We start from the raw sequence: 15495 nt of genomic DNA on the forward strand, positions 1-15495 counted from the left end.
TACGAGCAATTTTCAATTAACCTACTATGAATGGTTTTGGGACGTGGGAAGAAATCGTAGTACCCGGGGAAAACTCACGCAGGTAAAGGTAGAACATGGAAATTCCACACAAGCGAGGCTGGATTTGAACCTGGATCTACAGAACTTTAAAGGCAGTGTTGCTCACCTTCCATCGTGCTCCCTGACCTTTAATATCCATCCATCCATCCATCCATTTTCTTAGTCGCTTATCTTCACAAGGGTCACGGGGAGTGCTGGAGCCTGTCCCAGCTGTCTACGGGCAGGAGGCAGGTTACAATTGCCACCGAATCGCAGTGCCCATAAAGATAAACAGCCGGACCCACAATCACACCAAACGGTAATTTAAAGAAAATGTTAAGATAAACTATCGCTGTGACGTCAGGTTGGTCAGCCTAGGCAAAGTACTGAAAATTGTCTGGGATCTGAGAGACCAGGTTCAGGCTTTCTGCATGAAGAAAAAAGGATATGACTACCTAGACCTTTCAGAAGAAGACTGGGTGGCATGCCATTCTTGTAGATGTGAACAGTTCAGTGAACTAGATGTCAATCTGCAATGCATGGTCATTTTTTTTGTACATGAAATGTACAGTGCAGTGAAGGTTTTCATGAGGAAGTTGCAGTTTCTCTCAAGCCAAGTGGAGACCAACATTCTCACCCACTTCCCAACATTAAAGGAAGCAATAAGATAAGCTGATCACCTCCACAAGTGCTCACCCATGTTAGAAGCGCTGCATGGAGAGTTTTCAAGGCGATTTCAACATTTCAATACAGTTGATACTGAAATACACGTGATTTCTTCTTCCTTCAACTGCACTGTGAAAGCATGCTCAGAAGATTCTGGTCCTCTCTGGATCAACTTACATATGTGAACGGGCCTTCTCAGTGATGGAGTTCTATAAATCCAAAATGATCCTATATCACTGTTGACCACCTCTCAGCATAGTCACCTCAGACAGATTTCAATACCCTAGTTAAAGTCCAAACAGAATGGATTATTCTCACTGAAGAGGTCAAACGAAGTTTAAAAAAGCTGCAAGTTTGTGTTTATGGAGATGAACAAGTTAAAAAGGGATTGCATTGATGTGATGACTGTTTGTTTACTGCTTTTATGTGAGTATTTTCTTATTTCACATACACCAAAATTCCACATTGCCTATTTTTTTTATAAATATTTGCAGAATACTTTTATTCAAATTAAAAATACCAGCAATTCAAAATATAGAATTTAATGCATTCTACACTGGAGTGCAAGTTACCAATGGTGCGGCCCTCTGACAGAATTCTGGTTTCTCCTGTGGCCGCTTATAAAAATTAATTTCCCACCCTTCGTGTAGTGTTATAATGTAAGGACTGTCCACTGGTGTGTTCAATGTTAAGGCATACCTGGGACTTAGATGAATGTAATGAGAGGATGAAATTCTTGGGTGGTTTTCCACTCAGTAACACATGACAACAGTATTTGTCCAAAAGGTCCACAAGAGCAAAACATCGCCTACTCCCTTGTAATCACTATAATTGTTGTGATTTACAAATGTACATCTTTATTGTTGTCATTACACAGTCAATAAAAACATTCATTTTGCAGATGGCATACACAGGAGCACACACACAAAATCTTTAGGCCGAAACAAGAAAATGTGAAAGCGATATATCCTCCTTGTAGGAACAGTTCAAAACAAATACACAAATATCACCACCATCAAACCTGTCATTTTTCCCACACAGCCGTGAGCCTAGTCGCTTCTCAGTTCCGCAGAGCTGCCAACCTGAAACATGAAAAATATAATCAAGGTCGAATTGCAATGGGCTTCATTAAGAAATGAAAAAAAAATGCTTTACAAATATTATTATTATTATTATTACAGTGGACAACAGTAAGTTCAAATGCAACACTATCATACAGTGAGGAATTCAACCATAATTTTCAGAAAAATAGAGTTTGACCAACAGTCATGCATGACATGCCAAGGATTCCACAAATCAAACGTAACAGGACACATTTCTGGGGGATATTTTTGGCTCAAACAAAAATGATGAAGTGAACTAACACTAAAAGCACGGCCCAAAATTTTTTGAGAAAGATGCACGAGGGAGGGGGAATGCCAAATTTGCACCCAAGTGGTAACACCGCAGGCACTTTTTATTCTTTTAGGGGTCCAGCGGAGGGGGTTTGGGGTGGGGTGGGTGTATTGGGGGGGGGGGTGAATCCATCCTTGCAGCTTGAGGTTTGTCAGCGCTTACTTCAGCCTCTTCATCGTCGTCACTGGGACGTTTTTCTGCAATCTGCTACAAAGCTAACGCAGCTTCCATTTGAATAACCCTCTTATTAAGCGAAGTAACCACACTTTTCGCTTCCTTATTAAAAGTTATTGAACCGATTTTACGGATGTTTACCACGTCCTTTATGTAGCACACCATGGATTCATTCACCCCATAATGACGCGCCACAAAAGAGTAACTTCTACTTTCTTTGATCATATTTAATAGTATTACTTTTTCACTGATCGTCATCATCTTCTTCTTCATCATCGTCTCCGGGCCGTTTTTCTGCAATACGCTGTCCACAAAGCCAACGAAAGCTTCCATTTGAACAATCCTCTTATTTTTCAGAGTCACCACACGTTTCGCTTCCTTATTAAAAGTTACTGTAGTGGTTTTACGGATGTTTGCCACATTCTTTATGTAGCACACCGTGGATTTAATCACACCATAATGGCGTGCCACAAAAGCTTTACTTCTGTCATCTTTGATCATGTCCAAAAGTTTTACTTTTTCGCTGATCGTCATCATCTTCGTCTTCTTGCCATATTTGATCATGTCCAAAAGTTTTACTTTTTCGCTGATCGTCATCATCTTCCTCTACTTCTTGGGTGCTCCAGAGGAAGCTTTTGCACGTGTACTGTACGTGTACTGTAGTAATCATAGTCTCAAATATGTAAAGTATAAATAAAGTAAGTTTCTTTCGGCTTGTCCTGTTAGGGGTCGCCACAGTGTGACATCTCAGATGAACGCTCATATTTGTTTGGCACACTTTTTACACCGGATGCCCTTCCTGATGCAACTCCTCTTGGGGAGTAGAGGCCCCAGTGAGATACGAACTCATGACTCCTGGTTTACCAAACCAATGCTCTAACCACTAAGCTACGGGCCCTCTATGTAAAGTATAAATACTGTTTACATATTTACAATGTATAATAATATAATCACAATGTATCATTGTTTGTGTGATACAGCTGGAAATAAGTATTTGAACACATATAAGTTAGAATTCTGACCCTTGAAGAATTGTTAGTCCACCTCTCCTCCATGTATTATCCTGAATCAGATGCAACTGTGTGAGGTCGTTAGCTGCATAAAGACACCTGTCCACCCAATTCAATCAGGGCGACTGAAACTTGTAACATGGCCAAGACCAAAGAGCTGTCCAAAGACACCGGAGACAAAACTGACAAAACTCCACACGGCTGGAAAGGGCTGCAGAGAAATTGCCAAGCAGCTTGGTGAACAAAGGTCCACTGTAAGAGCAACCATTACAAAATGGAAGAAGCTAAACATGACGGTCAATCTCAATTGGAGAGGAGCCCCATGCAAGATATCACCTCGTGGGGTCTCAATGATCCTTAGAAAGGTGAGGAATCAACCCAGGACTACACGACAGGACTTGGTCAATGACCCGAAAAGAGCTGGGACCATCGTTTCCAAGGTGACTGTTGGTAATACACTAAGACGTCATGGTTTGAAATCATGCATGGCACAGAAGGTTCCCCTGTTTAAACCAGCACATCTTCGTATTACGTTCACGGATGAGAATGGTTACCTTTCTTTTGTTCTCACCAAAGGAAATTTATTTATAAAGCACATTTCATACACAAGGTAACTCAATGTGCTTTACATGAAAAGGAATACAAAGAGATAAAACATTTAAAACGGGAAAAAACTAACAAAACAAAAAAATCACAACAAAATATATATATTAAAAATAAAAAATAAAACTACAATAAATAACAGCATACAGTGCAAAAAAATATTAAAATTGGAAATACTCTAAAAAGCGTGAGAAAAAAGTTTTCAACGTGGATTTAAAAACATTCACACTTGGAGCTGACCTCACTTCTGTTGGCAGCTTATTCCATTTGTGTGTAGCATAAGAGCTAAATGCTGCTTCACCATGTTTGCTTTGGACTCTGTGCTCCACTATTTGACCTGAGTCAGTCGATCCCAGAGCTCTACTGGGTTTGTATGCCATAAGCATTTCTTTCATGTATTCAGGACATAAATCATTTAGTGATTTATAGACCAGATGCAGAACTTTAAAATCTATTCACAGTGGACATGCACCTATGATGAAAATTTCAGACCCCTCCACGATTTCCAAGTGGGAGAACTTGCAATATAGCAGAGTGTTCAAATACTTATCACATGAAAATTCCTGAGGTGTGTGTGTGGAGATGGGGGGAGTCCTACGTTGCAGTTTTTCACATTTTGCAGGGGGTTCTGGTCCCCATTAACTGTGAAAAACAAGTGATAACTGTACACTTTTTGGGAGCGTGAGAACGGCATTTTATTTTGCAGAATCCATGTCATTTATGTTTGAGACAGAGACAGCTAGCCTCTCCAGATCCCAATTTTTTTTTTTCCATCCGGAGCAGAACTATCTCACCAAGAAAGGGAATGATACGTCATTGATGACGCAAGAAAAAAATAAAAAGGGGCAAAATTTATTTGTGAGGCGAAAGGCATAGTTCGTCGAGAACTTAGTGCAGACCTGGGCATTCTCCGGCCCAATGGCTGACCCTGTCCGGCCCACATGTGGCCAATTATAAATGAGAAAATAAATGTAAAACGTTTTTTTAAAACGTTATGCTCGTGTTTACTTCTGTGTATAGTCACGTGCGAGCGTAAGCCGTGAGTGTACGTAAACAGCAACAAGTGATGGCAGCTAGGTACCCTCAAGATACAAGATCATGACAGGAAAAGAAAAGTTAACAAATGCCATGTTTTCAACTGTTTTTATACCCACTAAAGTACTTCTTTACGAACTCAAAGGTAAACCCGTGTACTTAATTTGTAGTACACAGGTAACTGAGTGGAAAGATGACAATTCGAATCACCACTACATGACCAAACATGAGGATAAATACAGAAATCTGTCTGATGAAGAGTCCGCAAGGGAGTCAGAGGCGTTACTAAAGCTAAACTGCAAAGCCAACAAGGATGGTTTATAAAACATTGCACACACAGAGGTGCAGGCCTTCAGGCAAGTTGTCATTTCTCACAAAGTTGCCCCAAAATGTAGGACATTTTCTGACTGGGAGTTTATTCAGGAGTTTATTGGACTCTTGCGCTGACATGCACAGAGAAAAGGGGAGCATTTGAGAACATGTCACTCTCCTGGCAGACTGTAAGGAGGCGGGTTGAGGACATCGATGGACACTTGAAGCTTCAACTGAAGGTGACTATTTTGCTCTGGCATTGGATGAGAGCTGGGATGTACGTGACACTGCCCAGCTGCTCATCTGATTACGGGAAGTAACAAGGAGTTTAAAATCAAAGAGGAGCTCGCAGTCATGGAAACAATGAAAGGGACGACCACTGAGATTTTCCAAGCCGCTTATCCTCAGGGGTTGTGGAAGCGCTGGGGCTTCTCCCAGCCAACTTCGGTTCTCAAAGAGAACTTTCCACACCTGAAAGGGCACACTCAGAGGATTGTCATCCTCTTAAGATAAAGTTACATTTGTGAACAGACATTCTCAATGATGAAGTTCAAAAAAACCAAACACGAAAGACTAAACCATCCTACAATCACTTGTCAGGGCCCCATCTGGAGCAATGTCTGGAGGTGGGGATCGAATACGAGGGTCTGGTGGCTGGACCTGCAGCCATGTAGCTTGCTGGGATAGAACCCGAAATGGTAACATGGGTCCCCTTTCCATGGGCTCACCATTTGTATGTGTGTGTGTGTGTGTGTGTGTGTGTGTGTGTGTGTGTGTGTGTGTGCGCGCGCGCGCGTGTAGGTCGAAGACGGGAACCTTGGGAATCCAATCACCGCTAACAGAAACTGGTTCTTGGAACATGGAATGTCAACTCTTTGGCAGGGAACGAGACTGAGCTGGTGCGTGATTTTGAGAAGTTCCAACTCGATCTAGTCTGACTTGCCTCCACACATCACTTGGGCTCTGGTACCAGTCCTCTTGAGAGGGGTTGCACTCTGTTCCATTGGAGTGCGCTGAGCAAGTGTGTGTATGCTTATTGCCCGCCGGTGAACAGTTACGGAAAATTGAGTGACAATGGAATTAGGCATTTAGGCGTAGCACGCGTTGTTTAGACGCAATCATTTTTCCAGTTAGGAACATATAATGGTGGGAACTTCCCGTTTCAGCTTGCAATTATGGAACCATCTGTTGAAAAATGCAAATACAAATGCGACACCGTACAGTATATGATGCACGTGTATTCACATTCCTCCGCCATCGAAAATGTTGACAGAGGCTGCAAACGTTTGAATAATAGTACAAATCGAATCAAAACAGGTTGCTTTTATCTACTTTTTGTAACTTCCGAGGGGGTGCGATGGCCCATCCAAAGTACCGGGGTCGGCCAGCGGGCAGCGTGGAGTTTCATCGCGGCTTCATTTCTCCATCATAATTGAAGCTGTCAATGAGAATATACTCGCTCAGAAGAAAAAAAGAACAAGAACGACCCATAGCTGTTTTTCACTCACAAACACACATCTGCACAAAGGTGCTCCAGCAGAAAAAAAACTACACGAAAGCCACGCCAGTCGGCCAGAAGAATTGCAAAATACGACTGAGGCGTGATTAATAATTTCTGTGTTCCACCTCATAGATTGGTCATTAAAATTACATTTATTTCTAAAAACCATATTAACTTTTATCGGAAAATGCTTATTCCCAGTGCTGGATAAATGGGCCGAAAATGGATGGAAGGACATTTATATACATTTATTTGCCAAATAAATGGTTTGGCCTCAAACAGGTTGTGGTCTTTGGTATAATTCTAGAATACAATAGTGTACTTTTTCATTATCTAAAAAGGTTAGAACTTTGAGAGTTTTTTCTAAATGTGAGAGAATGTTACTACCTGTCTGAGAAAAGTTTGTGAAGTGTGTGGTTTGGGGTTGAACAGCCTTAAAACATAAGCGATGAAAAACTAACATTAAGTGAAAAAACAGTAAATAAAAAAAAATGGAAATGAAAAAATAACCTGTAAACAAAAAAAAAGTATAGTAAATGATACAAATCCTGTAAATGGAAAAAAAATGAACAAAAAAAGTCCTGAAAAGAATTCATTTCTACCACACGGAGTTTACGTAACATGAGTATGTTTGGGAATGTAAGCCCGCGTTAAACGAGGGGAACTGTAAAGACATTTGGGTTTCATATGCAAAGATATGAGATAAATGTTCTAACTTTTATCAAAATCAGAATCAATTTTATTGGCCAAGTGTGTAAAAACACACGGAATTTTTCTCCGCCAGTCGGTGCTGCTCTGGTACGACAGTCAAAACAAAGAACAACAAATCAACAAGAACAAAGAACAAGAGATATTTCTGTTTATTGGAGCTCTTCCTTATAAGAGTCATGCAAGATATAAAATCTTCATTTAGAACAGGTAAGAGATAAGTGTGTCAGTGTCCCACAATGTGTTAAGCTTGTACAGAGTTTCTTTAGCCGTTTGCAGTTCCCGTTATAGACCAGTGGAATGACAGTGCAATGACAATTGTGCAAAGGGAGCAGTTTAGAGTGAGGAATCGTGCAATAGTCTCCAAAATATATCACTAATACTGATTGGACCAGCAGGATATGATGCAGTGTCCCAACAATGGTAAAAGGCAGAAAATAGTAGGTTCGCTGATCAAGAATTTAATGACTTATTTGCCAGAGGGGGAAAAAAAGGGTTCGAATGCCTGCTAGTTTTAGTTGCATTGATCTGTAGCTGTTTCCCAGTGGAAGGAGCTGGAAGAGCTCTTGGCCAGGATGTGGAGGGTCCGAAAGTTGTTCAATGATGAAGTGCAGACCCATGTTGACAGCATCATACCCAGACATGTTAGCTAAATAGGCAAACTGCAGCAGAGGCAGCTGGGGACCTGTGACGCTTTTGAGGCGTTCAAAGGACTTCATAATCATATTTGTCAAGGCAACAGGCCTGTAGGCATTAAGACCTGAGACTTCTGCTTTTTTGGGGACCGGTATAATGGTGGAATGTTTGAAGCAGGTTTGTACTTCACATAGTTGTAGAGACACGTTGAAGATCAAATTGGTCTGCGCAGACTGTGAGGAAGGATGGGGACACAAGGTCTGGGCCCGGTGCTTTGTCGATCTTTTATTGTTTAAAGATCTAAAATGACTTTTTCGAATCTGCAGTAAAACCTATTTAGATCGTCCATTAGCTCGCTCTTGTTTTCTACCGAGCGGGGCGGGGGTTGTCGCTTGTAATTAGTGAGCGATTGTAATTCGTGCCAAACTGATTTGGAGTCATTAGGGCCGAGATGTTTTTCCAGTTTTACTGCATAGTGCCTCTTTGCTATGTTAATTCTTTAGTCAGCTGGTTTCTAGTGCGGTTGTAGAGGGCCCTATCCCCACTACGATATGCAATCTCTTTAGTCTGGCTGAAAACCATGGCTTGTTGTTATTGAACGTGCCGAAAGTTTTGGTTGTACACACACCTCCTCACAGAAACTGACATATGAGGTAACAATATCTGTGAATTCATCCAGGCTGCGCCCTGAATTTTCAAAGACACTCCAGTCTGTGCAGTCAAAGAAGTTCTAATTTTGGGTCGTTAGTCCACTTTTTAACTGATTTTACTAAAAGCTTCGCATATTTGTATTCACCAATTTTCTTAGCCATTTATCCTCACAAGTATCGTGGGAAATGCTGGAGCCTATCCCAGCTGTCAACAGCCAGGAGGCAGGGTACACCCTGAACTGCCTGCGAGGCAATCACAGGGCACATACAGACAAACAGCGTCACTCACAATCACACCAAGAGGCAATTTAGTGTCCAATTAATGTTGCATGTTTTCGGGATGTGGGAGGAAACTGGAGCACCCGGAGAAAACCCACGCAGGCATGGGGAGAACATGAAAACTCCACACAAGGAGGGCTGGGATTGAACCCGGGTCCTCAGAACTGTGAGACTAACGCTTTCCAGGTGATCCGAGCTGTTTTATCTCTGAGGAAAATAGGCGGTGAATCTGGGTATTTTTTCTCAATCTTGTTTATTTGCTCGGCGAGCGTTAGCAGCGCTGTGTTCATGCTAGCTTGAGGCGGAGTGTAAACACCGACTAGTATGAAAGATGGGAACTCACGTGGCAAATAAAATGGCTAACAGTTAAAAAAATAATGACTCTAAAAGCAGGCCGCAGTGAATACTGAGCTGTGTAACGTCCGTGCACCATTTCTCATTGATATAAAAGCATATTCTACCCCTTTCGATTTCCGTGTTAGCTCAGCGACGCGGTCCGCACAATGAAGGTGGAAGCTGTGGACCGAAATTATGCGTATTATAATATTATTGTCTTCACATCTAGATATGATCAACTTAGGACAGAACACATTTTGTTTCAAGCTACCCATTTTTTAAGTATGCAAAATATTGGAAGAGACAAATTAATTTAAAGTGAACAACACCTAATATTTTGTGGGATTACGTTTGCAGTGAAGAAAGTATTTTAACACCCTGCTTTATTATATTTTCCTGGCTGTCAGCTTCGGATCATTGTCATGTTGAAAGACCCAGCCACGACCCATCTTCAATGGTCTGACTGAAGGAAAGAGGTTGTTCCCCAAAATCTCACAATACATGGCCGCAGTCATCCTCTCCTTAATACAATGCAGTCGTCCTGTCCCATGTGCAGAAAAACACCCCCAAAGCATGATGCTACCACCACATCATTTTTCTTCCTCCAGACACGGTTAGTGGAATTATGACCAAAAGGTTCCATTTTGGTCTCATCTGACCACAAAACTTCTCCCATGACTCTTCTGTATCATCCAAATGGTGATTGGCAAACGTAAGATGGCCCTTGACATGTCCTGGTTTAAGCAGGGGAACCTTCCGTGCCATGCATGATTTGAAACCATGACGTCTTAGTGTATTACCAACAGTCACCTTGGAAATGGTGGTCCCAGCTTTTTTGAGGTCATTGACCAAGTCCTGTCGTGTAGTCCTGGGCTGATTCCTCACCTTTCTAAGGATAATTGAGACCTCATGAGGTGATATCTTGCATGAAGCTCCTCTCTGATTCAGAATGACCTTCATGTTTAGCTTCTTCCATTTTCTAATGATTGCTCCAACAGTAGACCTTTTTTCACCAAGCTGCTTGGCAATTTGTCCGTAGCCCTTCCTAGCTGTGTGGAGTTTTGTCAGTTTTGTCTCTGGTGTCTTTGTACAGCTCTTTGGTCTTAGCCATGTTACAAGTTTGAGTCTTCCTGATTGTATTGGGTGGACAGGTGTCTTTATGCAGCTAATGACCTCACGCAGGTCCATCTGATTCAGGATAATACATGGAGTGGAGGTAGACTTTTAAGGGTGAATTAACAGGTCTTTGAGGGTCAGAATTCTTGCTGATAGACAGGTGTTCAAATACCTATTTGCAAGTGTATCACACAAATAAATCGTTAAAAAAAAAAATCATACATTGTGATTTTTGGATTTTTCTTTTTCGATTATCTCTCTCACAGTGGACATGGGTTAGGGTTAGGCATTCTTCATTTGAAATACTTTTCCAGGACTTTCATGAAGCCTTTTTTCAGTTCTTCTTTATTTCTGGGACTTTCTTCTTTCAGTCTTCTCTTCCGTAGGTAAAATGTATGCTCTACTGCTTGACCTGGCCAGTCTAAGACCCTCCCCTTTTTCCCCCTGATGAAGTCTTTTGTCTTTGCAGTGTGTTTTGCGTCATTGCCTTCTTGCATGATGAAGCTTTTATATGAAAACATTATTGCTTTCACTCAGTGTAGTACCTCAGACCTGTCTAACTGAAGGTGTTGAGCCACGTTGTCTCATGTAGTTGTGCCCTAACCTTTCAAATTTTACTTGTTGGTATATTAGTATTACGTGTGAAATTAGAATACATCCCCTTACTCAAACCAGCAAAATATGACAAAGCAGTTGTATTGATTAAGACAATTTAATCACCCACACAACAGTACAACACAAAACAAAGTAGATGTTCAAAGACCGAATAGTCACCTAAGTCGAACGAATGTTCCCAAACAGGCAAATGTTCTTTCCAGCGAATAATCCAAGTGGACGAATGTTCCAGAAATGTCCAAAAGACGATAGGCAGAATGCATTGTGGCGTCCTTGTATTTGACCGAAGGCAGCAGTGGTTGTAAGAAGCCCCCGTCAACAGTCCTTCTTGTCATTAAATAGGCACTTCTCGGAACATTCCAGAATTCCGCATCACAAAAGTTCTGCATCATAACAATTCAAAGTACGAAAGGACAATTAAAAGAATAAAGAATAAAAATACACACACACACGTAACAATAGCACTCTTAAATATATTGAGATTTTACGATTCTGACTTTCCAAAAGATGCACAAACTATCCGAAAGGCAACACTTAGTCCAGTATTCAGAACAAAATCAGAGAGCAATATCACTGTTTTGGGTTATTGTCCTCCAAAAAAAACCCCAAAAGTTCATTGTTCCTATATGATTTAAAAGGTGTCTCTCTCCTGTATGGGAACAGTATATTTTAATTTTAAGAGTGCGTTAGCATAAGCATTTTGTTCCTCGCAGGAAGTTACTGAAAAGTATGAGTTTGTTAATTCTTATGGTTTTTTTTCATGATTAATAGTTTATTTTTGAGCAATGCAACTATATCCCAAAATGGCTCCTAACCTTCAGTTGATTTGCTTCATGGACATGATGTTTCTTGGATATCATTTTTTGTATGTGACACAAAACGCAATGCAGATTGGTTGGGCAAACTCCCATGTACTCTTGAGCACCCTGCTGGGGGTGTAGAGGGATAACACTCCCCAGCCTCTTTGGTAAGGTCTACTTTGGGGTGCTGGAGAGGAGGGTCGGTTGGAAAATTGAATCTCAGATTCAGGAGGATCATTGTGGTTCTCGTCATGGCTGTGAAACAGTGTACATTTTCTGTCCATAAGTTATTAAACACAATTAGTGGCAAAGGACACTCTTGGCGGAAGACAACCCTCACCGTAAACAAGTGTGACTTACTGCCGGCAATGCAGACAAAAATGACACCAGAGGTACAGGGACCGAACAGCCCGTATCAGGGGGTGCAGTACCCCATACTCCCGAAGCACCCATCAGAGCACTCCCCGAGGGACACGGTTGAACGCATTCTACTGTCCACAAAACACGTGTAGACTGGTTGGGTGAACTCCCATGCACCCTTGAGCATTCTGTCGAGGGTGAAGAGCCCTACAACCTCAAGAACCTTCAGGAATTCCTGCCTCAAGGGAGGGACCAGATAAAGTGTGGCAAAAGGACTCCATCCATTTTCTGAGCCACGTATCCTCATGAGGGTCACAGGAGTGCTGGAGCCCATCCCAGCTGTAATCGGCCAGGAGGCAGGGTACACCCTGAAATAGTTGCCAGCCATTTGCAGGGCAGACTGAGAAGATAGCAGCATCCAATCACATCTAGGGGCAATTTAGAGTTTCCAATTCATGCATGTTTTTAGGATGTGGGAAGAAACCGGAGTGCTATTAGAAAACCCATGCAGGGGAAAAATGCAAATCCTACACAGGCAGGATGGGATTCAAATCCCAGGTCCTCAAAACTGTGAGGCCAACACTCTACAGCTGCGCCACCGTGCTTCTGGGAAAAAGACTCTTATGATGAAAAATAAGTGGATCGACATTGCCCTTGCCTGGATGCGGGTCCCTGGAGATGACCAAGGACCCCCTGGAGGGACGTCTCTCAGCTTGCCTCGGAACACTTTGGGATCTCCCCAGAACAGTTGGATAAAATGGCTGAGGAGAGGGAAGTCTGGGTGTCTGTACTTAAGATACTACCCCCAGGACCTCTGATATATATATATATATATATATATATATATATATATATATACGGTGTATAAGGGTAATATACTTATCAGCATGATCTGTATTGGATCAAAAAGGTTGTTTATTTTTAGACTTGACGCGTGTCTTTTGGCATAGTACAGTAAATATCAGACAGCCAATACATTAAAAAAAAAAAAAACGCAATGTCGGAAAGAGACGTCTGAGACAGACAACACGTAAGTGCATCCTGTTTTTTAAGATCACTGGCTTTTTGTCAGCTCAAACAAAATGGGGAAAAACCAATATTTGTGGTTACTGGTGCATCATGACAAAAAACATTGCATGGAGATTTTAACATCTCAAGACATCAGCCAGGAAGCTATAACTTGGGCACAAACTGGTCCTCCAAATGGATATTGACCCTCAGCATTCTACCAAAATTGTCAAAACGTGGCTTGAGGATAATAATAAAGTAATTATAAAATTGGTTTGAGGATAAAGTCAGTGTCTTGGAGTGGGCATCACAAAACTCTGATCTGAAGCCCATCGAAAATTTGTGGGCAGGTTTGAAAAGAGGTGTGGGAGCAAGGCAACCAACAAACCTGACAGTTACACCAGTTCTGTCAGGATGAATTGGCCAGGACTTCAGCAGAGTACTGTCAGAAGCTTGTGGAAGGTTACCCAAAGCATTTCACCCAAGTCATGCAATTTAAAGGAAAAGCTACTAGATATGAAAGAAATGTATGTAAATGTTTGACCTCAAAGAAAATTATATAAAACTATCCAAGAAATTCGCTCATTACAGTGGCAGTGAACACAATTAAATAATTTTTGTGATCCTGACTGATCTGAGATGTCTGGTCTGATTTGACTTCAGACAGTGAAACATAAAATGAAATGTTTATTTTTGCAAAGTGGATGTAAACCTCTGCCTTAACCTATATGTGGAAGGCCCTTATAGACGTAAGGGGGTTTGTCCCCACTTTTATGTTCAAAACATACTGTTAGATTTTACAAATGTCTCATACATACCCACTCTTGGCCAAATGTCGGAGTGTAAGTGAAACGCGGGGTCTTAGGATATTTAGTTTGGGGGTTTATATATAGAGTGCATATTGGTCATGCACAGGCACACCTTGGGGGAACTCGTCCCGATTTTCTCTCCAGTATGTATTGTGAGGTTTTTCCAACTGTCACACACACCTACACACTGCCAGAGTTTAAGTTAAACCCATGGAGAATTAGATTGATGAGAGTGGTGCTCTGTGGGGGTTACGCCTTAGCTTAGTTGTTCGTCCTCCCCGACAACTGCATTCCTACATCTACATTCTACATACATAGACTGCCTTCGCTTGCTCACCCATCGTCAGATGCTGCTATGCAAGTCCGCTGCTTTGTAGGGCACTGGGTCTTGCTAAGAGTTACCCACCAAAGGATGTAAATAGTTGCGAGTGTCATAGTTAGGAAGTCAGTCTTTGAATAATCGTAATTTCAGCAAATGCTGGCAATTATATGCTAATTTACAGCAGATATTGATGATTTTTTGTCGGAAAATAATTCTGGTCAAAATATCCATGACTGTCACAAACTAATACATAAGCAGTTGCTGGTCACACGTGGGCCACTAAATGAGATATCGCTGGTTCTTGTTCCGGGTTTATATAGATATGACCAATTTTTGACATAATTTTTCTCACTATAGGCCTGATAATTAACAATTATCTTTACGTTTAATGCATCGTGCCATAAAGAAAAACATTTAAAAATCTTCCTTCAAGAAGACACAATGCCAATGTCATGGCCTGTGATCCAATGGGAAATTTGTGGTGGAAATGAAGAAAAAAAAAATGGTCACAGACCAGCCTCCAACTGGAATGCTGAGCTGCTTAATGCCATGAGAGAAAGTTTAACCCAGACTGATAAAGAACATAATTTTTCACGGGTTAAGTCCATGCCTCAGAGACTGCAAGCTGTTATAAAGGCAGAGCCGATGCCACAAAGTACTACTAGTGTTAAATTGTATTGTTGTTTGCTTTTCATGCTTCACAAATTTTATATTTTTTAAAGCCAGAAGTGATATTTTAAATAAAAAATGTCCTGGAACTTTGTTTTTTTTCTTCAAAATTAAACATTTAAAAGATCATTTCCAAGGAGCGGTGATTCCATCATTTTTGCTCGAGGTTGTGTTCAGTAACTCAATGGTAAGAATGGGTGTGCAGCTAACAAGGAACAGTAACCAGCACTCGTCATTACCGTCTAGAAAGCTGGTCTTCCTTCTCTTGGCTCCGTGAACTTTCTGCACCCTCTGAGGTGGCTCCTGTTGGCAACTTGTTGAGCTGGTCCATCACCTCCAGGCCACTCTCCTCAGCTATTTGGTGAATCAATTCGTCTACCTGATCTTGCGGTGTTGTCAGTGTCATTGCAGAGCTCATGGAGCCCTCCATCACCTGGTGTGAGGAAAACAGA

The 15495-nt window shown here is 41.5% G+C and overlaps 1 protein-coding gene across 3 annotated transcripts in view; it reads right to left on the reverse strand.

The window, feature by feature from the left end:
* Positions 1 to 1217: 1217 nt before the first annotated feature.
* chmp1a (charged multivesicular body protein 1A) overlaps positions 1218 to 15495 on the reverse strand; it is a 61400-nt gene continuing 47122 nt past the window's right edge. For 2 of the 3 annotated variants that reach the window (XM_061821825.1, XM_061821824.1), the window contains 2 exons: positions 15283 to 15476; positions 11183 to 11458 (listed from right to left, as the gene is read on the reverse strand). In XM_061821825.1, the coding sequence (XP_061677809.1) occupies positions 11410 to 11458; positions 15283 to 15476 (243 nt within the window). In that variant the 3' untranslated portion in view covers positions 11183 to 11409. Of the gene's footprint in view, positions 1788 to 11182; positions 11459 to 15282; positions 15477 to 15495 lie in introns of those variants that run through there. The other variant, XM_061821826.1, reaches the window with a different exon arrangement.

This window comes from Syngnathoides biaculeatus, chromosome 6 (assembly GCF_019802595.1).
Source record: "Syngnathoides biaculeatus isolate LvHL_M chromosome 6, ASM1980259v1, whole genome shotgun sequence".
Lineage (NCBI taxonomy): Eukaryota > Metazoa > Chordata > Actinopteri > Syngnathiformes > Syngnathidae > Syngnathoides > Syngnathoides biaculeatus.